Genomic DNA, 25,578 nt, shown 5'->3' with positions numbered 1-25,578 from the left:
ATTTCCATTACGGTAACTATTAACACGTCTGGACAAATAAATCCATACGATCCATCACACAAACAAATATTTGGCTGTCTTTCTAATTCCCAGATTCTTTTTTCAACTGATCATTACAGTGCAAGCAACCCCCAAATCCCTAGTATTCGTAAGAGGAATACATTCCAGCCAACTGAAATGTAGGCTAGCTTCTTTGGAAATTCTTGAGGACTTCGTGTCTTCTTTTGGGAATGTCTAACTACTGATGAAAGCATATTCCTATAAAAGCAAGGTATTTCTCAATCCAGATTTTTATGTTTCCTGATCCCTAACTAGCTGTGCACAGCCAGCAGCTTTTCCAAACTTAAAATTTATATTATAAACAAAAATAACAGTCTTCAAACAATCCCCAATTCACCAAAGTGTTTGGATGTAAGCATACATTCTAAATATACATTCTGAATTATTACTGTAAAGGTTACTTCATTTACCTATTGATGTTTCTGCATTTTCAACACTGAAGTGGAAATACTAGGTGATCGGCTGTCACTGTCGAAGAGTGACTTTGTTCCAGTCGTACTCACTGGAGTTGCAGAAACTTGGCTGCTTTCTTTTCCTAGAATTGAATTAGTTTTGGAGCTAACAAAGATGCATTCTTTTTTTTTGCACTCCTACCATCTAATAGTTTAGACCTTGTTGAAATTCATAAATAATGACACTCACCCCACTTGCTGAGCTTGCTGTGTTCTGTTGCTGCACTGAAACCTGAGGAACACCCATACAGTACCTGGCAGCGCAGCAAGGAATCTCTTGTGCAGTGCCTAAGAGTAATATCTCTGCTGATTCGCCAGGGCTCCCTGTGCTGGTGGTCATTAATCTTTCTCAGCCAAAAATGGATGGGGCTATTAGGCAAGCTGGAGTAATGGGGGAAACTGGCAAGACACAGAAGAAAATGCATTATCTTCCAGATAGAATTGCATGTAAAAATAAGAACATTAAAAATGTATTTTTCATATTTAATTGGGCGATGTACGATTATACCTACCAGAAAATACTGTGCAATGTGTTTTGTGCAGGGCATTTATAAAACTGTTCAGCTGTGCTAGGGCCTTATTTTCCCCTGCGGACAGAAATAGTGACTAAAGTCCTGACAAAGTTTTTCTTTTAAGTTTTTTTTTAAGAAAGTTTTTTCTTCTAATGCAGGTCTTACTCTGCTGCAATAGCTACTGCAAATAACCCTACAAAGTGCCTCCACTTGTCGCAGTATACGGAAAACGCAGTTTATGATTTGCATACAAACCACATGAAGCCTACCAGGTAAAAATTCAGCACTTTAGAAATAATGTGATCACATCTGATTTTCAGTCTAACAAAAGCGGTGGAACCACAGGCACATTGTTAATTCCTTTATGTCACTGAATCCAAGATGATGATTACAAATAGAATAAAATTCACAAAAACGATATGGAACCAGATTGCTCACACAGGAAACTAGCAAGGCTGGAAGGAATTACTGAAAGTAGGACTTGGAAAAAAAATCTGATCGATACTAAGGACTATTCAGAATACACAAAGACATTTTAAAATGGTAGATGGCAAATGGCAGATGACCCTCAGCCAGAAAATGCTAGGATGGAAATTACAGCCAAACATTTGAAGATATGTGCTGTGACAACAGAGAGAAATCATGGAAACATTTCAGGGAGTTATAATAAGGCATTGAAAAAGGTAAGAGTTATGGCCAAAACTTTAACTGCAGAGCCTGTTACATCAAAGGGAGAAGCATGAAAACAGAAATAGGAGGATTGGGTGCCAGCCAGGCAGCAATTATTTGAAACAGTAATTATGTCTGAAACACAGCGGGATGTCAGAAGGTGCTGGGAAATACAGAGTTCAGATTTTGGTGCTGGAAGGGGCTTACAGGGCTGAAAAGATTCTAGGGACTTGAGTTTTGGAGTGGAGGGGAAAAGGGAGACACAGGACAGAATGTGTCAAGATAAGATCCCCTGTTAGAAGAACACGAGTATTCTGTATGATGTTAAAACTGACCCCTTGACTAGGAGAAAGCATTTAGGAAGAGGTAGGAGGAAACTTCTTCAAAACACTACCCCCTAAAACCTAGTAGGGTGATACTTGATATTAGATACAAAGACTAAGAACAAAACAAAGCAAAAAAAACACCATTTTTCTTTTAAATAATCATTGGTCCTAAATAAAATGAAAAAAAAAAAAAAAAGCCAACCCCTCTGAAGCCCTCAGATTGAAAGTGGAAAGGGCTTAAAAATAGCAATGGAATATGGCATTCCCTTAGATAAATGAAAGACAAGGAAATGCTGGTGTGACTGAACTGGAGATTTTTGAAGTTATTCAGACCAAATAGAGAGCCTTCAGAGAATGGAAATCAAAACTTTATAAAGCTGAAAGGAAGGTATGTAATAGTTAAGATGGAGTTTGAGCAAGCGAAGAGGGAATTTGAAGAGCAAATAGTAGGAAGTTAAAACGGAAAATGCATGTTTGCTCAGTACACCAAAAGCAGAAAACTGGAGAGAACCAGTAGGCCACCCCAAACAAAAAGTAGAGGGAGCAATTAAAGACAATAAGGACATTGACAAGAATCTAAATGATTTATTTGCATCAGTCTTCACCAGAGATGGTGTTTGAGTGGTATCTAAATGAGACACTCATGCTTTCCAAATAACAAAGATAAGGAGAGGTCATAGACTGAGGACTCGAGAGAGAAGCTGGTGGAACAAATCAATAAATCAAAGGCGTTAAGTCACCAGATTTATCTGACATTTCTTGAAGACTTCAGGAGAAATCTGAGAATTAAGTAACAAAATTCCTAGCAAATACCTATTACAGTAGAGGACTAGCAGACAGTGTTGTAACTGTGTTGGGGATTTTTGTTGTTGTTGTTGTTTTTTTTCATGGTGTTGGAGGAGCCCTCGCAGTTAAAGACAGGTAAGTAAGCCTAATTTGCTACCACGTGAATTGCCTGAAATGTGTTTAAAAAAAACCCAAGCTCCACATCTCTCAAATTAGAAAGCACACACAAACATGACGTGACAGACACAAGTCAGCACCATGTCCATAAGGAAAAAAAATGGGCTCTTTGAACCTACTACCAATCTTTGAGCTGGTTACATCAGACTGCAAATCTAAGCCTATCCAGGAGCTCCCACAACTTGCTGCACAAAGAGGCAAGGTGCAAATGATTACCTCCCATCTCCCCCAGCTGCATCCCAGGACCTCTGGTGAAAACGAGAAAATAATGTTGACATTGATAATGGCACACCCAAACTACGTACAAGTCCACGCTACAGGTTATGCTGTTGCAGGCAACCTAGTCCATCCTTGGGCAACATTGTTAAGCCAAGAAGAAATGTACACCTGGAAATGAGTTTCCAATGTATATGAAACATAATCGTGGCCACACTGAAACTCTGATGGGAAATTTTATGTAGGCACAACAAATGTTCAGCCCCTCCTACGATCAGCTTTTGATAACTTTTTGCACATTAGCTAATCATCATGGCTCTGTGCTGCAGGGTTCTCATTCTCAGTATGCATGGTGACCTGGGCCCTTAATGGTGAGTAATACAGGACTTGGCGAGTTAAGATTTTTTTTTTTTAAATATATCTTAGCCAAGACTGACTGAGTACTCATTTCACTTCTTCCCAGCTCTTCAAAGATTTTTATGTAAATCTTTACATAAAGCCATTAAGAACCAAAGAAAAGCACTTTGGAAAATTATGCACTGATGTATTCTCATGCAGCCAACACTCCCAGGGGAAAAATCAGTAATTGCACATAGCCTCCCGCCCCTTTTTCTTCCTTCTCAAAGATCTTGCCTTTTTTGGCTTTTCTTATATATACACAGCATGATGAACTGATATTTGTAGTTTAAATGTCTGGTTTAACGGTGTGGTTTCCACTGTAACAAAAAGCTCTCACGAAATGTCAGGTTAGAAATAAAACCAAGCTCTAGGGGGATGAGGTGGGGAAGAAAGTAGAAGGTCCAGTGGCTGAAAAACAAAATGGAACAAAGTGAGCAGAACACAATGTGGACCCATTTTCCAGTTCAGGCAGTGGTATTGGCACATGTGGTTGTACAGGGATCTGGGGAAAGGAGAGAGACACATTTCTCACTGAATCGTTTCTGCTTTCTCTATTAACATTGCAACAGAAATTACAAATAGCCCTGCAAGGGGTAGTGCATTAAACCTCAGCTCCTCATCCAATGTAAACACAACATTAATACTGAAAGATAAAGAAAACTGTAAAAAGTCCAGTGTCTTGTTTTCTGTGTTTTGCTTAAGTTTCCTGTCCACCCTCCAGAATATTCCTGTGTGTATTGAAGTTGTGAACTTGACCAGCCCACATTCAAGCAAACAATCACACTCAGATTCCCAACATAAACTTTTCTCCCTCGAATGGGGAGTTTATTCCTAACAGTTCTGCTCCTTTTATTTATAAACTCCTTTAACGAAGTAGTTCTGAGACCTTGTAGCAGGCAGCAGGAGAGCACCCAGGCTACGAGTTGTCGCGCTTATATTCCCTGTTCAGCAAAGAAGTTCACTTAAAGCCCCAGGCCCAGTGCCTTCACGGATAGGCATGCACTGAAATGAGTCTATGAATCAATATCCCCGCGCACAACATGCCTTCTAGGCAAAATCCAATTCTTGCCTAAAAAAGATAAAGAGTTACAACCAGGCCCTTTATTTTACGAGACACATATGAACAAGTTGCTCTGGTGAAAACAGACCTTACACTGACAGGTTTTGTTCACTTTTGGGCAGAGCTACTGATCTTCTGTACTGGACCACCAGAACTGAAGATGGGAAAGAAACACAATGGAGACATTTCCTTGGCAAGGAAAGGAACAGCATTTAGGACTGAGGAAAAGGCAGGGCAGGGCATAAGGGATTTTCCTGATAAAACTTAACTAATTTGAGCATAAAAGACCAACTGATATCATGTACACACCTAAACCTGTAACACACCTTCTCGAGTGCAGTATTGTACAAGTGTCCCCTTCATTTCAAGGCTAATTCAGACCTTTGGCTCATCCTGCATTTACAAGGTCATCCATGTTAAGAGGGCCACTGTGAACGTTCACAGGTGAAAGTTCCCTTTCAGAGTAGTGCAGATTTGAAATTCACAGGACAGCGACCCGAAGATCTTCCTTTACAGATAAAAAGCATGTCAAATTATTAAATAGCAACATGAAATCCTATATTCTGAAGGTCTGTCTTTGCTCTGCAGTTAAGAGAACAGAGTGCATTCCCAGCCCATGCCCAGTCCCCACCTCTTGTAGTACAGTGGGCGCGTAGCCGGCCCCTCTTGTTGACACCTCACAAATGCTAAAGCTGAAAGGCCTGGGGTGGCTGGGGAAGGGGCTGATGAGCACAGTCTGAAGACATGTCACTTCAAATTTCTACTGTTAGAACTGCCAGGTATGATATAAAAACAGAAAGTATTTCTCAGTTCAAAGTTTGAAGACCGGGCCTCAAACGTTGAGTGGCTCCTCCCTTCAGTGTCTCTGTTTCCTCTAAATGGGCTCCGCTGTGCTAGCTGTTGTTCTCTGCCGTGAGATATTTGAGAGCTGCAAAGCCATAGTGACGCGACATGTCCTGCTGGAACTCTTCCTTCAGGGTCTTGAGACAGATGCGGTATTGCTTGTTGGAGCGAAACTTGGTGATGTCAAAGCTGGGGGCATGTGGCATGTGGATCATGTAGGCGTTGGGCAGCACCGTGAACTCGTACTCCTGGGGGAGAAAGACACCAGCTGTGAGGGGTGTTCCTGAGCCCTCTTGCAATGCACCTCTCTCACGCCTCCACAGTCAAACACATTCTGTCATGCAACAGTTCACTGTAGGTCTCAAGAACAACTAACCCATACAACTATGCCAAATAAACTTTCTTTTTTTCACGCTGCACTTTCTTGTGTTTATGAAGGACCTACCTTGTCTTTGAAAATGTTTTACTCCGTATGAACCAAATAACAGAGAAATGGTGCTAAAGACATTCCTGACATCATGTCTGCAGCACAGATGTTGCAGTAGTGTGCTTGCAACCAACTGCGAATGCACACAGCATGAGTTTCAATTGTGCTCGCAAAAGCATGCTTTTCCCCCTGCAATTTATCTTTCTTGGGATGCTGGAATAAGCAATATTTTAAAAGGGACACCTTGCACTACCTATGTTGCTTTGCCTGTGTATTAAGATACCTACAGCAACAAAACTGTCCCAGACTATTTATAAACTTGAAGTAGTGGGAGAATATGGTGCCTTTTAGAGGCTGAGTGTGAAAATGGACCTGGTAATTTCATATGCTTTGAGAAGGTTTCTCTTCAGATCGTATAAATCTTAGAAAGGTTTTAAACAAATTAATTTCTTCACAAAGTATGAGATATTGTGCTAATTCCTCTGCTCCTCTGTAACTGCTTCACTAATTCTGAAGAAGGTTTTTGACGTTTTTTGTTGCTAAAAACTATGGTTCATCCATGTTTCAATTACTCTTATTAGATTTGTTCCATTTTTGTAATTAAATATATGATAGATCATTTGGGGCAAAGCTAGATAAAGAGTGCTTCTTAGAAAAGTTGGGAAGTCACTAGTGTAGGATGTGCAAGAACCAGGTATGTGGTCCCACAAAAATCTGGACAGGAAAGGGATGTGAACCTCAGTATTCTGTAGCCAAGTGAAGTACCCTAACTGCTAGGGCTATGCTAGCTATTTTTTTCTTGTTAGATTTCAAAAAGTCTGAGTTTGTATGGGATGCAAATGACAAGCCACTTCAAAGCCTCCACAAGCACACTGGCTACTGTTCATACCCGGTTTCTATTTACAACTGTTTTTGCACTGCCTTATTAACCATCTCTGGGCAAGACAGTGAACAGCCACAGAGCTTCTCCAGAGCATGCTGACGTTAAAAGAAGTGGTGTTGAACTTCTTCTGGTTTGCAGACTCCAGTCTGCATACATTTAGGAGTCTGTGCTGGGACATGGAATACCTGCAGCTCAGAGGCAGAGTATTCCAAAATATTTTGTTAGGGAAAGAAATTTATGGGAGACAACACGCTTGAGCTAATAAACACTAGGGTTTTCACCTACAGATAGTTCTTCACCTAACAAACTACAGTCAATGAGAAGAGACTGAAAACTGCTGGATTACGATGCTACCAGAAACCAAGTGTTTGAGCAACACATCCCCAGATAAAGGTACAAAGCTGCAGTGCTGTCCCAGAAACACTTAGGGAACAAGTAGCATCTGTTGGACAGCTAGGTGCAGATGCAGCTGCGTGGCTGCTCCTTTCTCATTATGGGAGTGCCTGTTCCCTGACAAACAGTGCTACAGAGGTAAATCTTTGTGCCAAATGACAATGCTGTCATACATGGGAATTGGCCCCTGTGAGCTTCTGTTTGGGATGGCAAGTGTACAGGAAGAGCAAAATATTCTGATGCTCACAGGCAGAACTCATTTAGCTGGAAGAGACTTGGAACTAATGGGGAATCAAACACAAAAACAAAGGCTGCCATGATAGAATGAGGATAGCTGATGAACAACAAACTACATAACTTCTCTGCAGGACCTTAACATTAAGGGCTGAATCCGCAGAGGAAGAAGAATCCCCCTCATACAATCTTTTCTCTTTTGCATTTCTTCCTCTGTTTGCATCTCAAGTCTGCCATCCTGCAGGTCAAAGACTTTTTATGCTCTGCAGTGTAAATGGTCCGCAGAGCAGTGCTCCCATCCCTGAAAGGCCTTCAGCCACATAGAAGTGTTCCAAAAACATAAGCCCCTTTGAAAGACGCTGGGCTGGGGTCCTGGAAAAAGAGACGCTCACTGTCTAGTTCCAAAATCACTGGAAGAGTGGGGAAAGGTTTCCTAATGGCCCATCTTTACTATAATAAAACATCCATTGAGAAAGCAAAGCACTCGCAGGAACCCCTGTCCCTATCTCACAGGTTATAAATGCTTTAGACAGAGACTGTCATTATCCATATATTTGTACAGCATCCAGCTCAGTGGACATCTGCATGCCCCCAGAATAATAATGACGATTATCTCCACGCTGTGTGACGCTCTGAAGGATGGTAGTGGCACCGGTCCTTGGTGAGGTGTCTCCCACAGTCCTTTTGACACACGCTGCAGTTGTGAGGAGCAGGGAAATAATTCAGCTGAGCGGCTGTTTTGTCTGCTGATAATGGAGCCAGCCAAACAGCTTGCAGCAACATGATCCATGAACGCCCTGAAGCCAAAGGAATGCCTTATGGGTGCTCTGTGCAGCGTTTCCTCCTTTTTATGGAGGGGATATTGCCCCATTCATCACAATTCCTTCCTTCTAACCTAAGGAGCAGCCAGGCAAAGGAGACAGAACTCAGGAGATGGATCAAAATTTGCAACAGAATGAGTGGTTGGGAGATCAAAGCTCCCTGAGGAAAAAGCCTAAATAAACTCCAACTAGGAGCGCATCTGAATTTACTGTGAGGAAAACAGAACAAGGTAGTCCAGCATATTTTGGTCTGGCACAGCGAATTTGATAATTCTAGCTGACATAGGGGAAAGTAGCATGTCCCCTCCAGCCTGATTTTGTGGGAAAACAGGCCAATACCCAAGTTGTTACAGATGAAAATGAAACTTCTTTTCAAAGTGAGAATGTGTTTAAGGCTGGAAGAGTGAGAAAAACAATTCCCCAACTGAGTTAGTTCCATCCCAATGGCCTTTTTAAATACCTGTGCTATGATCAACTTTGAAAAATGTTCCAATTTCCTATGTGTGAGTCTGTATGCTGAGCAAATGTCTCTGAACAGAAGAGTTAAATCACGAGTGCTAGATGAGAATTGCCAGTGGGAATGTAAGCCCTGATACCCAGATTAACAAATAAATCATTGCATTGGCACTCTCCACAAATGATAGTTAATTGATTAGTGTTTGGATAGTGCACTGGAAAATTAAAGTGCTATAGCAAAGTATTATTATTAATAATAACATAATGGACAATATTTTTTTTGGTCTGTAATCATTTTTTTTTCCTCAACATAAGTAGGCACAAATTAGTTTGCAATGCCCTTTTTCAAACAGAGGGCAAGTGGCAGGTAGCCCAGGGTGGCCATGTGGCTTTGTAAGCAGTAGAAAATACCCCTCCCATATGCCTGCCTGCATCAAAAGCACTGTATCCTGCACCCCAAAGATACAGTCACCCAGTAACTTGCTGTATGTCTTGTGCTGCTCTGCTTCCTGCAAGCTGGTAAGAGTTGGGCAGAGAGGTATCAGCTGTATCCCAGATCCAAGTCCTCATAGCAGAAGCTTAGCATAGCGGGATACAGCTGGCTAAAAAGCAAGGTTTTTTTCAGTTAGCATGAAATGCCACTGGTTCAAAAACTGGAAATGAAATCAAGCTGAAAAAAAAAAGCCCAAAGAGCAAAATAAAAAGAACCGCCATGACCCAGCCCCTGCTGATTAACACACTGGTTAGCTTCACATCCAAGAACAGTGGGGACATGCAAACTCTGCCATTTCAGTGCACAGCAGCACCGGGCTCCCACGGAACCATAACCAGTGCCAGTCTAAAGATCTAGGTCTGTGACAGGGACCTTGAGAGCTCTGGTGCCAGTCTGGGACTCCTGAGGTCTCTCTGCATCCTTATTCTTATACATTCTGTCTAGCAGTGCCATCCCAAGCCACAAATCCAAGAGGCAGACAGCCCAAGGATCAAATACCTGGATCCTCTGGAGTTTGCTGCTGCATAGCCAGAGACTTTGGAAATGTAAAGTCCTTGGCTTTGCAGAGATGTGCTGTAAATCCGGGCCAGAAATTGAAGACCCTTGACTTGGATTCAGTTTAAGATTGCTTTTTGGATTCTGAATTAACCATTGGGACTCACCAACCTCTGTTTAACTGAAAAGCTTCCAGCCAGACCTACAGGTCTACAGATCCCACAGTAGGTGACAAGACTGGTAACAAGTGCTGCGGTACTTGGGCACACTGCTGGGCAGGAGGAATTGTGCCACTCTGAGACAACAGCTTTCTTAGCACTGACAGATGAACTAAGGAGACTCAGTACTCTTCTTAATGCTTGACAAGGACTAAACTGAGTGTTCCTAGCTCAAAAAAGCACTCATTAAGGAGCCCAGTAAGGCCGGGTGAGCACTTTGGCAATGCAGAGCTTGAAGCCTTTCTACAGAAGGTAGATTTCTTTTAACAACCCTGCCACCCGCCCCTGCATGAGTTATGCAGGCATCATCTCCTCACCTGTGCATCCAGTTCCATGATGTGAGCCACTTTGTTCCAGCCAAATCCAACAAACCGCCTGTCATACTCCGGGCAGTCCTTCCTCACAACAACGTATGGCTCGAAGTCTGCTTCCCACTCAACACGGTAGGGGGTGGTGGCTGTTCGCCACTTGGCAAAGTTTGTTGGCGCGTGCCCTTTTGTCCAGACGTGATACCTTCAACAGACATAAACGGCACGGACATGGGGAGGCAATTAAACAGGACACATCTTGGCGAGGCTACAAAATGTTACTTGTTTGATAAAACGCTCGAAAATAAGGACATTAGCTTACAGTTCACATCATTGTTTTCAGGACGTATCAGAGGCAATTTCTAGGACTGTTTCCAGCACGCTTCCCAGGGCCTCTGTGTGCTTGATGCTTAAACACATCTAGCTGGTGAAGGATGGTGTGAAAACACTACCTAACGCTAACGTGAGGAACAATTACAAAACACACAGATAGTTCATCTGCGCTGCAAAGTGCTGTGTCTCATTCCTAGCAACCAAGTGGCTGCATCAGTGCTCTAAAATCGGCATGAAACCCTGTAGCTCACACAAGGCCCTGAAAATTAGCTATTTCTACAACACAGTGACATTCAGGATCTGTTTCGTATGCAATTTTATACTTTGTATGAGAGACACCTGCAGCTCTGGATAGATGTTCTGTTTTATTAATTACTGTTATTACTATGGCAGGAGCCAAAATGCATAATTAAATTAATAAGTAAAATATCACATAAAGGCATTTCTGCTGCACTTTCTATATTGTGGGGGGCGCCCGTGTGATCCTGAGTAAGGTAATCAATTTGATTTACAGAAAAAGATCCTTTTATACTTCGTTAATCTTGTTTAGGTCACAGCAGGTCCCTTCCAAGCACAGCTTGAATCCACCCCATTAGTGCCAGGGTCAATGATTCTCTCGCCCACTTACTCTTCTTACACCTTTCCAAAAATCAATGAGACAGGCTCTTTCTGCAGACTCATAGATTAAATAATGAAACAAAGGCATAGCAGGCCATCTGTATTACAATGCTCTGAGATGTGTAACAGAAGGGGCAAAACAAACATCCTGCCAGTTTCTAATGTAAGGTACATTGAATTCACGGGGATGACTCATGTGCTCAAAGTGAAGAGATTTAAGCTTTAACTATTTGTAGAGCTGGGACCTGGATTCTCATACTGTCCAAGCTATCGTTAAAAAGAGAGACGTAAAATCACAGCCCAAGAGTTTCCACTTTGGCTGTATACTCATGTGACTTATTACTGGACAGAGAACTGCTCAGTTTCACTGACTCTCCTTGGTCAGGGGCAGTGCAGGAGGACAGGATTATTATGACAGCACTGGGGTCCCAAGTAACCTATGGTCCTTTGAAAGCTGCATTTCTAAGTTGTAAACAGGTTGCATTACTTTCAAACACCTGCCTTGGGAACCAGGAAAAACAAAGCCTGTCTGTACTAAAAAAAAACTGACAGCGAATGAATTAACCAGTTTATTAGAAACCAGTGCTGGATTCAAAAAGATTACAATCCTTAAAAGCCTTTGGAACCATCTCCAAGAAGCCCATCCCTTTTCTGGAAGTGACTTGGTAACCTATGCAGTCACTAATGACCAGCTATCTATGATGGAAAAAATATAATCACAATATAGAGCTTAAAATGATATGGGATTGTGGAGGATGCTCTATCTTCTAACGTCCTACCTCCGGCATTTTGAAATTAATTATGATAATAACAATAATGACTACTAAACACTCATGAAGTGATTTGTATCTTCAAAGCCCCATGCAAACTTTGGTTAACTGAGAGATTCCTGCAGAGAATCAGGCAAATGCTGCTGTTCCTCTAGTAACACTCTCCTACTGATTAAAACAGCAGGGGTAACAGGACACTAGCCATAAAAATGTCCCTTACTTTTGACCCTTTTCAGGGATAGCAATGTAAGCAGACACAACAGCTCAGGTATAATCTCTGTGAGTGGAGAGAATGAACCAGCAGGAAAAATTAAATCGTGGGGAACAGACAATGAAGAGAGGACAGGGAAGTGGGAGTGGAAAGAGAAAAAACAGAAAAGACCTGACCAAACCAAACAAAAAAATACCAGAGATCTTTTACTTGCCTCTTCAGAGCAACTGATGTGAGGGCAGGGAAAGTGACAGACAAAAGGGCAGCTAAGGTCAGGACAAATAGGAATCTCTGTACAGGATGCTCAAATAAGGTGTGAACACACTAATTACTATGGAATAATCAGTCTGGAAGTTAGAATTGTGAGAGTTCAGGATTACATACATACATGTACATAAAATACGGGTCTAAATATATATACGTGTACACATAATCTGCTGGAGCTAGGTCTTGGCCAATGACTAATCATCACATGAAATGAACTGCAAAATCAGAATATGCAGACACCATTACACGGATGTCCTTATAGGGGAAGCTGCCATAAAAGAGTGAGTCATTTCCAACAGACTTTACTCTCAGTGATGCCGTTGTGAGAACTGGTTCACTGTCTGTATTGGTCTTCCATCAGCAGGACAAATGAGTAAGTCTAGGTCTCCCACTCAGAGCTTTCTCACCCAAGATTTAAATGCACATTGAATTTTAAGGCCACACTCAATTTCACAGATTTTTGGGAGAAGTCTCTCTTTGTGAAAATAGTGACCAAGATACTTCCAATAACACTGGAAATTTTGAAAAATCCAAACAAAATCAGTTGATCTCCGTACAGTGATGATGAGTTTCTTTCCCATGGTTCATATAAAACATCTACCAAAAAAAACCACCCATAACTGTTTTGGGTCAAATGTTTCATCTTATTTTCTATATCCACTGCTTTTTTTCCAAAATACAATTTCAAAACTACAGCAAACTTTGCTAAAGTTAGCAAAATGAAATTGTTATTCTTCTCAGAGCGTTCTTCCTCCCTGCCCTGTCACTCAAAGCTTCATGTTTCAGTGAGAAAAATGTTTTGGTGAAAGAAAAACTTTCTCAGCTCTGTTCTCAGATGCTTAAACATTTTGCTGGATTGTGGATGCAATCAGTTAATTAGTTAATCAGTCGTTGCTGGTTATGTTTTCTCAATATGATGCATCTTCTACCAGCTGTGGTTTTCCTCGTGCCTGAAAGCTGTGTCGGCAGCACATTCGTGGTTCATCAGCTATTACCCAGCCAGGAAGCAGGCACATCCTCAGGAGGCACAGTCACAGCCAGCACCTGCACATGAAGCCATCAAGCTGGGACAGAGCATCCCACTGCTGCGGAGAGTTTCCATGCACCACACCCTGTCAGCCACTGATGCTCACACGTCTTCCTTTTCCTTTTGGTGGTGACTGGGGGATGTAATTGAGAGCCGTTTTGTACTCCTTAGCTGCCCAGAGGTAGAAAAGGTCACCATTTGGAAAAGAGGTGACAAAAGCAATTTCAGTGAGGGAAAGATTGTAATCTACCATGTGGTGTGAGGGACTGGGATGCTGCAGGCACTCTCAGCAATCACTGTCACAGCAGTCCTCCCCAGCTCACACCCACCCGCTCAGCCTTTGAATTACAGCATTATTAAAGCACCTTGAAGGTGGAGGTGGAAATTCTCAGCCCAGATCACAGCTGCTTTGTGGCTGTTGATAGATTTGAACAATGAAACGAGCCAAAGCAAACTTGGGAAGCATTTGTAAAACATGTCCTACATTAATATGTAAACCAGCTACAGTTCGCATGTCCTTCAGTTCTTTTTTAACCTTGCTCTGGCAAAACTCCCACTGATGTTAAAGAGATTTTTGCCTGAGTGAGGCTTGAGAAAGGAGGTGCAAATCTGGCTGTGTGCGGAACATGCCAACATGCTGAATAGCTTGGAGATGAAATCTGCAGTGGAAGGCCACTGCTGTGCAGGCTGAAAATTTGACTGCTGGTGGAATGTAACAGCTGAAAATCCTGAGGGTGTTATTTTCCACCGCAAGGATTTTTTCTTTCAACTATGGGAGAAAAAATTACTCTCTATCAACAAATATCTTGTTAATTTGTACTTTGTTGACTGCTAAGGAATGACGGGAGAAAGATGCTTGCTCTACCAGTAACCTTAAGTAATTTTCCAGAGAGGGGCATGCCTCCCTAATATCTCAGTCATCCCAAGCTTCTATTTCAAGGTAGTCATGGGTAGAGGTAGGGTCAGAATTGTGTCTTCCAGGCTCACACAGGCTGTCTGCTATGACATCTGCATAAAGTTGCATGAGAGAAGGGTGGCTGCTGCAACGAGGGTGGTGCATAATGCAGGGAATGGAAGTAGTGTAAGGAAAGCTCTAAAGTAAGAAAAGGATGGGAGATGTGATAAAGAGCTGTGCTGGCCATGGATAACACTTAGTGTTTTCATAGTTCTTATCTCTAGATCTCAAAATACTGTATAAAGCAGAGGTGAACATTGTTACCTGCATTTCAGAGACGGAGAACAGAGATGTAAGAAAGAACTGATTCGTGTATCACCTCCCAGCAGGACACTAGTGGAGATGGGACAAGAACACAGGTTTCCTAAGCCCCCTCCCTGTGCAATATCATAAGGCCATATTGTACTCTTGCCATCACTACGATGCTTTACAAATGTCTGCTAATCAGACCTTACCACACACCCATGAGACAGTTAACCCTTGGTAGTTGCATTCTAAAACTGAAAAGTCTGACAGATAATAGAAGTGACTTGCTCACAGCAACAAAAGGAGTCTGTTTCAGAGAGGAGCTCTGAATTTAGGTGCTCTTCATTTCTCAGCTTCTACTCAGAGTATACTTTCACCTCTACATTGGGAAACTGGCTATTTAAGCAGCTGTTTCATACTTTTTAAGAGCACATGGCAAGCTTGTATTTGTTTTTCCAATCAGTCAGTATGAAACCAAACCAATGAGCAGAGAGAAATTATTTTTGGTCACATGAGGGACTCAGCTATCCAGATAGTATTTGACAGCCAAAAAGGAAATTACACGCACATGAGTGTAATGGTCACGCCTGATTTTGTAGAGCAATAAAGAATGACGAAAATAAAACAAATTCAATTTAACAACTGAAGTCCTTCAGTAGGGGAGTATAATACTAGCTAAAATGCTGAACTTACAGATGGAATATATCCACATATGATTCTGTTCACTGCCTCTCTATGAAAAGGGAAAAAAATCCAATACATTTCTTAATGGAGCTAGGTAGCTGACAGAAGAGAAAAATAAAATATTCACAGAACATCAAGAAAACTCTTTAGAGATAATGACCACAGGTTCAACGAAAGTACTTTCCATTACCTGAATGTAAAGAGGGTTCCCATGTCCAACATAGATAGCAGCTCTGCTTTTGACTTGGGGAAGGAAAGGCGGTAGCGTAGGGTCTCAAAAGCAGGTACAATCAGAGCTTTCTTGGTGTTAGCCAGGTCTAGCTGGATGACGGACTTCCTGGAAGAGAGAAACAAATATGAGCAGAAAAATGTTAAACTGAGAAAATCACTTGGCATTTCAAAATAAAGAGCAGAGAATGGGCAGTTTGATACTGCAAATGTAACTATGGCTCATATTCTTTCCCATAGGTGCATTGTTTTTTCCTCTCTTTTTGAATCTGCTACTCTGTGAGCAGGGAGAACAGTACAGTTCAAAAAGAGCTTGTGTGTTTGACGGATCAATGCTACCCTGCCCGTTCAGGGATGCCCTGAGCTGAATTAGGAGTCTGAGTAGGGCCAACTGACCAGCCCTGTAAGAGAAATGCAGTTAAATCTCTTTATGTTTCTACATACATGGGAAAGAGCTGCCCAGTCCGTGGCAGTTCTAAAGAACTGGGTTTTATTCAGGACTTTACAAGGTGAGGAGTCAGAACGTTTAGTTGCATTTCAACCTAGCAGTTCTCTGGGTTATGCTGTGCCATCATATTTGCTTTTCACCTCTGCTTTAGAGCTCTGTGTGCCCTTTGAGGTAAGCATTACCTTAGCCCCCTTATGGACCAGGTATCTGCCCTCAAGAACGCTGGCTGCCATGAAGGTCAGTCTTTGTTCAAGGCAAGGCACAGATCTATTGCAACGTGGTGCAAATAACCACAGCTGGAAATTAGCAGAAGTGTTCCTTCGTTATTGTTAATCATGTGCATGGGAGTGTCTGGAGCTCAGAGCTCATTTGTGCTTGGTGCTGTATGTAAGGCAAAGAGGTTGTTTGCTACAGAGAAGAGCTGTGCACTGGGTGCAAGGAGCTACCTCACTTTTTGCCTTCTTTTGCTGCAAGTTGTTCAGTGTGGAGACTTTCAGTGTGTGTGTGTACATGCAAGGATACTGCATTTTGTGCAAAAAGGCCCTTCCAGACAGGGGCCTTAGGACAACAGCTTAGCAATCTTACAGACTGCCTGCCAGACATGTTCTGTCTTTTCTTTCCTAGCAAACTAAAATTCAAAGAAAAGGAAAGAGAAGTTCATTTTCCATCCCCTGACTGAATCTTAGCATGCTTGTCATTAGAAATAACTCTGTCTTGATTTTCCTTTCATTATCTTTATATTTCATAAGAGAAATATGCCTCTCTCTCCCTGTCAAAGTCAGTTCCCCTTAACAGGATTCACTGTCCTGGCTTTTATGTTACTGCAACAAGCAATCAAGGACAATGTTGACAAGCAAGAAACTCTACAGCCTTATAAGATGAAGGAATTGGGATCACTGTCATAATACTAGAAGGACCAAACAAACCACTCTTCTAAGGCATAGAATATCTAGAATGTATTTCTATTGCCATCAGAGAAAAAGAAAAAGAGCAGGTCTATTTAATAAAATCTGAATTTTAGAGAATTCATATCACCCTATGGGCCTGTTCCAGAAAAGAAAATGTTCCCAAAGCCTTACTGCAAAGTTTGCATTGTTTAAAGAATCCCTGCCACATTCCACTGAACTTTTCACAACTGAAGGATTTTAACAGTGTCTTATTACACCTTTTTTGTACTTTCCTTATTTCTTCTCCCTCACCATCACTAATGGCCAAGATATCTGCATGTAAATAGATGAATCCTTTACAATCAGCCTCCATGACCTTCCAGAATCACTGAGCAGTGCCAGCACCCAGTCTTTATGATGCTTTTAATGTTTTCTCCTCTTCACACCTTCTCTGCAAGCAGGGTACGCTAATACAGTTACTCTGACAACATCTCAGGCTTTCTGCACTCTATGCAATCTGTCAGACTTGAGCAGTGCAGCTTTGAGGATTCAGTGCAAGGAAGAAACAGGTGATGTTTGCAGTGATGCTCATCCTTTGGTCTCTTCAAGGGAAGAGCAACTTCCATTTATGGCTGCTGCTGTTTCTTTCATGGAGAGCTCAAAAGTCTCATGCAAAACTCAAGGCCTCATCTGTGATTGGCACTGTCCAAAGAGTAGGGGACAATCCTGTCCACCAAAGTTCACAGTCTGAAGTAGAACAAAGCTAAAGTAGGTATCGGTATTAAGCAAGGGTGTAAGGCAGAGTTGCATGTTACAACTAGTGTTGAGTGTGACTTATTTTCTAAAATATGGGAAACAAGCACAAAAATTATATGGGTATCAATAATCCTTTCACACACTCCCCAGTCTTGTCATCTGCAAATTTAATACAGGTGTCAGTGGCTGAACTGGGCCTTAGATCTCTTCTTGGAAAGAACAGATGACAATAGCTTTACAAAGAAAACCAACACAGAGTGAACAAACTGATACTTGAGGCTGAAATCACTGTAACAGTCCAAGGTTAGTATGAAAAAAAAGCAGAATATGAAAACAAGATGCTTGTAGTAGATGCAGTCAAACACAGAGAACCACCAGAGGTGCTTCAAGAGTAAAATAATGTAATGGGATAATCTTTGCAGAAATATTTTCAAGGGGTATGTGAGCATCTGAGGTGCATATCGTTAAGGCCAAAGGGTAGAGGTTCAGCAAAACTGATTTGGGAGCTGAGGGCAGCACTGATCTCTGAGTAGAACAGCCTGCTTCGAATGTGCACTCGATGACATAAAAGACTGAGATAAGGTGAGGAAAGAATCAATGCTGATGTCCAGGTGCTGAACCTCAGTGACAGAGGACAACAGAGGCCATGTTAATTGTGATAAAGACAAGGAGGTTTTGGTAGAGAAAAGAACTCCTTCCATTTTCTTCTGATAAGAAGTTGGTGGTCTGTTCCTTGGACTCCTAGCTGAAAATCTAACCTCTTCCTACTGAAAGCAAGTCTGTTTTTTCTTTCTGTGTGGTGCTGTTTTTTTTTCTTTTTTTCTTTTTTTTTCTTGTTTGAGTGGAGGTGCCATTTGCTGGTTGACTGGTTTTGCGATACTTGGAATGGAAAATTTCCACTGTTAAGTGTTGCAACATATGTGGAATATAACGTGAAGAATATATTAGGTTATTTTACAAACCAGCACTGGGGAAACTTTTTAATTCCTGCACTATCCTTGTGAGAGCTGTTTTTTGGATTCGGTAATATCAATCCTGTACCCTTTTTCCTATATCTGTCCTTTTCCCCAAACCCCAAAATGAGGATATAAGATTTTATGAAGAGGTTTCTCTTTGCTAGTGTTGTCCAGGAAACCGTTTCCCAGGCACCTTTGTGTTCAGACCCGATGTATGTCATTCTGACACAGCGAGGGTTGGGTTAAATTTCTAATCTACTAATCAACTCTATTTTTGTAAAGCATGGATGAAATGAACCTTCAAACACAAGAGTCTCCTCAGAGGCTGAATGAACTCCAGCATGTTGAGATCAATATTTTCATCTCCACAGTCTTTTCCAAAAATTAACAAATCATTTTCATCCTCAAGTGGGCAGAGAGTAGTATCACTCCCATTTCTGCTGGATAAAGAAGCTCAGACAGAAATACTAACAACCTAATCCAAAAGCACTGAATTCAGAAAAAATAAAATAAAAAAGTGTCCATTAATTCCAATTATCTTCCACCATTAGGACCCTCAGTGATTAGCTCAAGATCAATGGACAAGGTAGTCATGGGGTTTGTTACAAGAACTGAAGAGTTGTCAGCCCAGTGTTAAGTTCATCAGGACTTTCATCCTCTCTACAAAAGCAACCTTCAAAGGCACCCAACAAATAAAAATTAACAGGCACAACATGAAGTGTGACTCCTTCTGAGATGCTAAAGAGCAACCAGAAATATTTCACAATTCATGTTACAAGGAAGAGGTCTAAAACCTATGGATAGAGTTTGGATGCAAGCTCCCAGTTTATGCTAATGTGTCCCTGGAAGCAAAGGGCATATTTTACACAAATATGTCAGGAAAGAACTTTAGTGCTAGCTGTGACAACTGTAGATACCATAAAGAAGCAGCCTGTCTAGTTATTTTATGTCAGAAGAGCCTTTAGGATGACCCACACACCTTACTTTTTGCAACCAGAAAGAGCCTTTAGCTCTGGGGCAATGACAAGATGACCTCAGTAACAAATGACTGAAGGTGACAAAAGACTTCTGCTCAGCGCAGACCATAAAAATGCCTGAGTTTTGTAACCAGGAAGCCTTTAACTGATACATTTCTTCCCCTCTGTACTTTACAGGAGAGTAAGGTAGAACAAAAAGGGGTTTTGATGGAGATTAAAAGCATCGAAATGGCATTACTTAGCAGCTGTGAAAAAGCTCAATTAACATAAATCTAAGTGCTAGCAACAGATACCTAGAGGGACTGGTTACCGTCAACTTCTCCTTCAAAACTGGCTGCAATCCTTCACATACAACACCTTCAAAATAGGTTAAAAATGTTTTTCAAAATTCCTTTCTCTGAGAATACATACTCTGTAGAGACACAATATACAATATATGCAACTTGCAAGTGAGATGGAGTTGTCTGGCTCATTCTGTATAAAGCAGCACCTGTACATCTTTTTGCATATGGTTTTTCTCTCTGAGGAAATGAAAATACGTATATTAACTCTCTACCAAACAGTAGCTGCCATTCCAACAGATGGCGCTGATCAGCTACCTGAAGGGGCTGTGGGAACAGTCAATGTGGAAATTTACAACATATCTGTATTTAAAATAATCTCATTGTGCCCACTGCTATTTTGCTCAGAAAAAATCATTACTGAAAAAGCAACAAAAGACTCTAGCCGTGTCCTCCCCCACCCCCCTTCCAATCCAGTCCCCCTTTAAAGAGCTGGAAGTAGAGAATTAGCAATTTCAATATTCCCAAGCAACAGAGATGCACAGAGTTAAGGTGGTGTGGGTCTCACAAAAAACTTGTAGAGCAATGCAAGGTCTCAGATGCAACAATGTTCAGTGTCAATCCTTTTTTTTTTTTTTTGAACAACACCAATGTGTGGCATCACTGTGCATTTAGTCCTATGATACATTATCACCATATCAGAATAATTTGTATGGCTGTAATGTCTCAAGCGCATTGTGGCATGTCATTTTGTTTTCTTTCTTCTCTTCTTCGTTTCAATGCTGGCTGCCATCAACGCACTGCAAAGCAGCATGTAGGAACAAGCTGTATTTCTGATATGACATGTCAGTGTCAACAGCTGGTATCCTTCCTGTGTCCAGCATTGATGTGAAGAAATGTAACAGCATGCAGCACTTATGTCAAAGAACGGTACTGCTAATAACAGCAGTCCTTGTACGTATCTTGAGACAGTTAACGTGTGCAAGAGACAAAATTATTTTGGAATCCTCATAGCATAAGTAAAAAAGAAATATCCCTAAAATAAGTGGGAAACTGGCTGACACAGTGGGATAAAGCTTCAGTGATATTGTTGAAATCCAGCATCTTAAAAGCCATAGTGAATTTGGCCCAGTTCACGGATGTGGAAAGCGAAAAAGGCAGCTGTCCACATGAGGGAGAAGTGAGAAGAAGATACTTATTGAGTTAGCCTGAAACAAAGGAGTTGATTCATAAGTTTACAATACAGGAAGGTATATTTCCCTTTACACTCCAGCACCCCAGGCCTACATATCGAAAGGGCTCACCTACAGGCAGACCCTCACTGGAGCACTGTGATCAGGTTTTAACAAACTCAAAAAGAGATGAAAGACAAAACTGGTTAAAGACTAAGGAACTGAAATCCTTCTCTCTGGCCACAGGGTGTCCTCCTTGCTCTATGCTTTGGCCTCAGGTGACCAGCCTCTGTAGAGGAAAAAGGTCTATTAAAAATAGCTCTGTTAATAGATCAGAGATCTGTAGTTTGTTCAGCCCAACTTGCTCACATTCATTAAGATACAGTACACACTGAGGTTACTCTTCCCAGTTTCTTTACGCTAATTATTTTGCCTTGACAGGTGCAGGTCATAGTCATTTTCTTAAGCTGGTTAGACTCTCATCCCATTTTCAAGATATGGAACTGGATAAAGAGTGTATCACAGGGACAAAAAATTCAGTACCATTCTGCATGTTTTTTCTGTCACTGACATTAAGAACCTGGGATGTTTAAGAAAATTGCTCAGTTCACATCTCTGCTAATACTGGACGCTATTGTACATTTAATGACACTTAATCCAGTTCAATTTTCAAACTGTTTCTTCTGCTGCTCTAAGGAAATTGTTCTGATAGCTAACAGGTTTCACATTTAGAACCATTTTTTTTGTTTATTTGTTTGTTTTTTTTTTTCCTTTCATAACTATATTGTGTTACTTCTAGTTACAGCCTCTTCCTGTACCCTAAAAATTCTTGTGCCTTGCTGGGTGTTGTCACACTTTAAACAACTAAACTGCCTCTTTCAGAGCTGCTCAACTAAACTGCCTCTTTCAGATCTGCTCAAATTGCATTATTTTGGGAATGTGTGAGAAGGGTGGGGTGTGGAGGGGCTGAAAAAGCATGTGGCAGCAGGGAGCCCTCCACCACCGTCCATTTACCTGAGGTACTCGTAGAGTCCATACATGGGCAGGAAGTCAATGTCAGACAGAAACATGTACGGTGTGCTGATATGCTTCATGGCCACGTTCCTTAGCAGATTCACAGGATAGAACTGGCCTTCCTTGTACACGATATGGTAGCCGACATTGTGGCGGCTCATTAGTACTTCTGAGCCCTGGGCGTAGCGCAGAAATTGCTGGGCTTCTGCATCAGAAAGATAGAGTGCCAGGCTGATTGGACCTTCCCAGTGTTTGCAGATAGCTTCAAGCATCTGGAGCCTGAAAGAGGAAGGGTGAGAATAAGAAAAGGCTGTCTCCCTGTCTGGGACTATTTGCCTGGGTTCATCTCATCAAATACAGATACCTCTATCTACGTGAGACAGATTGGCATCACTTTATATCCTGTGGAAAGCAATAAATATTTCTACAGCACAATTCATCTTATCTAAATCCATGTCTCTTTCTGGACAGGTGGACTGCACCCTAGATACGCCTACCTCTCTCCAGTGAATACGAGGGAGACAAAGATGGCACTAGCTCATATATAAACATCCACAACACAAATGCCTAAAGCCAGGTGAAATCAATAACAACCCTTTCTGCTTAAAGCCTTGATGCTGCAGGAAAACCCACATGGATGATGGGGCTTCATCTGATGAGAGCTTTGAGTGGCTGTAGGGATCTGTCTATGTACATCTACTTACAGAATAGGGGACTTGTAATCTAAAGCAATGGCTATTGCCCAGTTCACATTTTAGGCCAAGTTTGTCTCTCTTCAAGAAGCCAGTGGAGAAGAAAGGTGTACAGACCCACAGATCACTTTACCTCCTGTTTAGGAAAACCTTTTCAAAATTTTTGCAAGGCGGTTAGTCAGATCTTAAAAACTGTTGAAAGTGATAGGTCAGGGGAATACTGACTTATATAAACATTTGTGTTGACTGGAAAAACTCACTGTCAGGGGAAGGGTAAAAGGATGAAACATCGATAGAAATGGGGTTTACCATGAGTAAGGAGAGAGGGAGGGAGAGATATGGCACTGTCATGGAATACCAAAAGAACAGTAGACAAAACCATCATTTAAAATACTAATCTGTATATGTTTTAGCAGTACCTCCTCAAAGTCCACTAAATGATTTTTAAAACAGGTTGTATCAATGAATATTTTTAAAACTCTCAGCAGTTACAATATTATTGATGAAAATGACAACAAAAGACCTCATATACAATGTAAATCAAACCCAGTCTGGTCAAAATAGATTAATCACTTTGGACAATTTATACAGAATTGCCTAGAGATTAAGATATGCCACCCAAAAATACAGCAAGAACTGATTACAAAGCCTCTTGAGTTAATGTAAAGGGAAATGAACCTATGCAGCCTAGCCACATATTCTATTAAAAATTAGGAAGAGTAGATGATGCAACATGATTATCTTCTCTACCTTCCATATCTGCATTACTAAATTTTTCCTATTAATATTTATACAGAACACAAGAAAAGTTTTCTGCATCATTGTAATCAGAGAAAATAATTCCCCCCTCCTACTATCACACTATTGCAGCAGAAAGGAATGATATACCAGCAAACACAAATTCTGATTTAACATTAATAGCTTTTTCCAGTGTTTCTGAATGATCCTGATGACATTCAAGATGATATAATCATTTTGTCTTAGATATGAGATATTACCTTTACTAATCTATACCTGGTGCATTATTTTCTTTTTATCTATTATTGAAACAAAGGCTATTATCAGCCTGAAACATACAGCTGAATTAGAAACACAAATCGATAAAAAGGATCTAAAAGGTATGTGAAGGCTTTAGGCTTTTGATTGCACTAATAACAAATAGAGAAAAAAAATATATTTTTTGTCTTTCTCCAATATAGCGACAACCTGTTAATCAGTAGGATCCATTTCATCATCACTCAGGTTTAGGGCAGCCTTTTATAAATGAAATACTTGCCTAGAAAGAAATGTAGCAAAATGCCTTTCAAGGACCCTAAGCAGTGGACAAACGGCATACATAACTTATTTAAACAGCACACCTGATGATGCCTGCAAAGCTTTCTGCAACAGTTAAGTGGAAACTGGGTTTTGCTGGTATAAATTTCCAGCTGGACAGCTTAGTGCCCTTCAGAACACTCCATTTTGCTGTGCCTTTCTCATTGACAGGCTCCACTTCTGTGAGTTTGATACAGGGACTGCTGGATGATGCTCCCTAATCTGAACTCTGTAGGTTGTTAGAATAGCCTTTTTTTGACCACAGAACTTAGAAATACAAGTTTCTAAACACACCAAGTTATTTCTTTGTTGTTAGTTGTCTTGAGGAATGTGCTCTCTAGAGAAAATAAATAAACTCTAACACTGCATAATAAATGAGGTCATCATTTAGCTGGTATTTTTTTTAAGGTCTGTTTCAGTCAAGAGAATTTTACTGGTGAGATTCTTTGTTTTCACTCTTCCTCTTAAGCACATTCAACCGATTTACGAGTCTTTCTCACCCTGACCTCAAGCAGTCTAATGCTAAATTTGTCCTTCCTCATCCACATCCTTAGCTCACATTTCTCCTATTTCTGATTCCTAGGTACATACCATGCCTTTAAAAAGGCTGCCTAGCCAAAGTACTTTCTTGAAAGCCACATACAAAGCCTGTGATGCAACCAAGCCATTATCAGACCAAATTTGTCACATCAGTACAAGAGGAGACCAATAACAACACTGAATGAAGTCGCTCTCAAAGCCTCTATCTAAAGACATTAATGTTACCTCCTAAACTGCATCGCTGTCTTCCATTCCCCAAGCCTGTAGCACAAACAAATGTAAGCCTGTCACAAGTCATGTCAGTCTCAACTCCAGCAGGTCTAGAATTGGAGACAACCGGGAGTTGCTTTTTTTGCCTTTCCTTATGTCGGATGATCATTTGGAAGAACTAAGCAAGAGCATAGCATCTAGCACATTGTTTACGTACATGCCATCTTACATCTGAGACACTAATATTAAATGTCTACAGCTACGCTGGAGGAATTTAATAAAAGTGGTCTAAAGAAGGTACCAAAAAATAAAGCAGTAACTGAAAGATGTGAAAGAAAACAAAGCAGCTAAACAGCTCTTTGGTATGATATTATTTATTGATTTTAGCTGAAAGAGAGTATTTCCAACTCAAATCAATAATTTATAGCAGCACACCAAAGAAGTAGGGAAGATTTTTCCTGCACAGTATCAGGAGGGCTGTTCTTCCTGAATAAAAATGTGTGGTTCTGTCTATCAATAAAAACATGTGCCCCAGTGAGGATCCAGAAAGAGAAACAGATGCTCAGACTTTGCATCAGTGCCAGTGAATCAGTGCCGAGCCCCAGCTCATTCTTTTGAATTAAATTCTGGGGGGAAAATATACCATGTGCACAGACCAACTCTACTAATTTACTGTGGCACTCACTCAGGGTCTGGCTTAATTTATTTCTTTAGTTTTTTACTCAAAGGTTTGTGAACACTTAAGAAATGTTTCCTCAATTAAA

The 25,578-nt window shown here is 41.0% G+C and overlaps 1 protein-coding gene across 3 annotated transcripts in view; it reads right to left on the bottom strand.

Annotated features, from left to right (window-relative positions):
• Positions 1-1,117: 1,117 nt before the first annotated feature.
• LARGE1 (LARGE xylosyl- and glucuronyltransferase 1) overlaps positions 1,118-25,578 on the bottom strand; it is a 285,860-nt gene continuing 261,399 nt past the window's right edge. For 2 of the 3 annotated variants that reach the window (XM_035569242.2, XM_035569241.2), the window contains exons 12-15: positions 22,059-22,337; positions 15,530-15,676; positions 10,238-10,433; positions 1,118-5,748 (exon numbers count right to left, since the gene is read on the bottom strand). In XM_035569242.2, coding sequence (XP_035425135.1) covers positions 5,551-5,748; positions 10,238-10,433; positions 15,530-15,676; positions 22,059-22,337 — 820 coding nt within the window. In that variant the 3' untranslated portion in view covers positions 1,118-5,550. The remainder of the gene's footprint in view (positions 5,749-10,237; positions 10,434-15,529; positions 15,677-22,058; positions 22,338-25,578) is intronic. The other variant, XM_035569240.2, reaches the window with a different exon arrangement.

The sequence above is a fragment of the Cygnus atratus genome, chromosome 1 (assembly GCF_013377495.2).
Source record: "Cygnus atratus isolate AKBS03 ecotype Queensland, Australia chromosome 1, CAtr_DNAZoo_HiC_assembly, whole genome shotgun sequence".
Classification (NCBI taxonomy): domain Eukaryota; kingdom Metazoa; phylum Chordata; class Aves; order Anseriformes; family Anatidae; genus Cygnus; species Cygnus atratus.
Note: the sequence above shows the minus strand (reverse complement) of the source record. Positions and strands in the feature narration are given on the sequence as shown.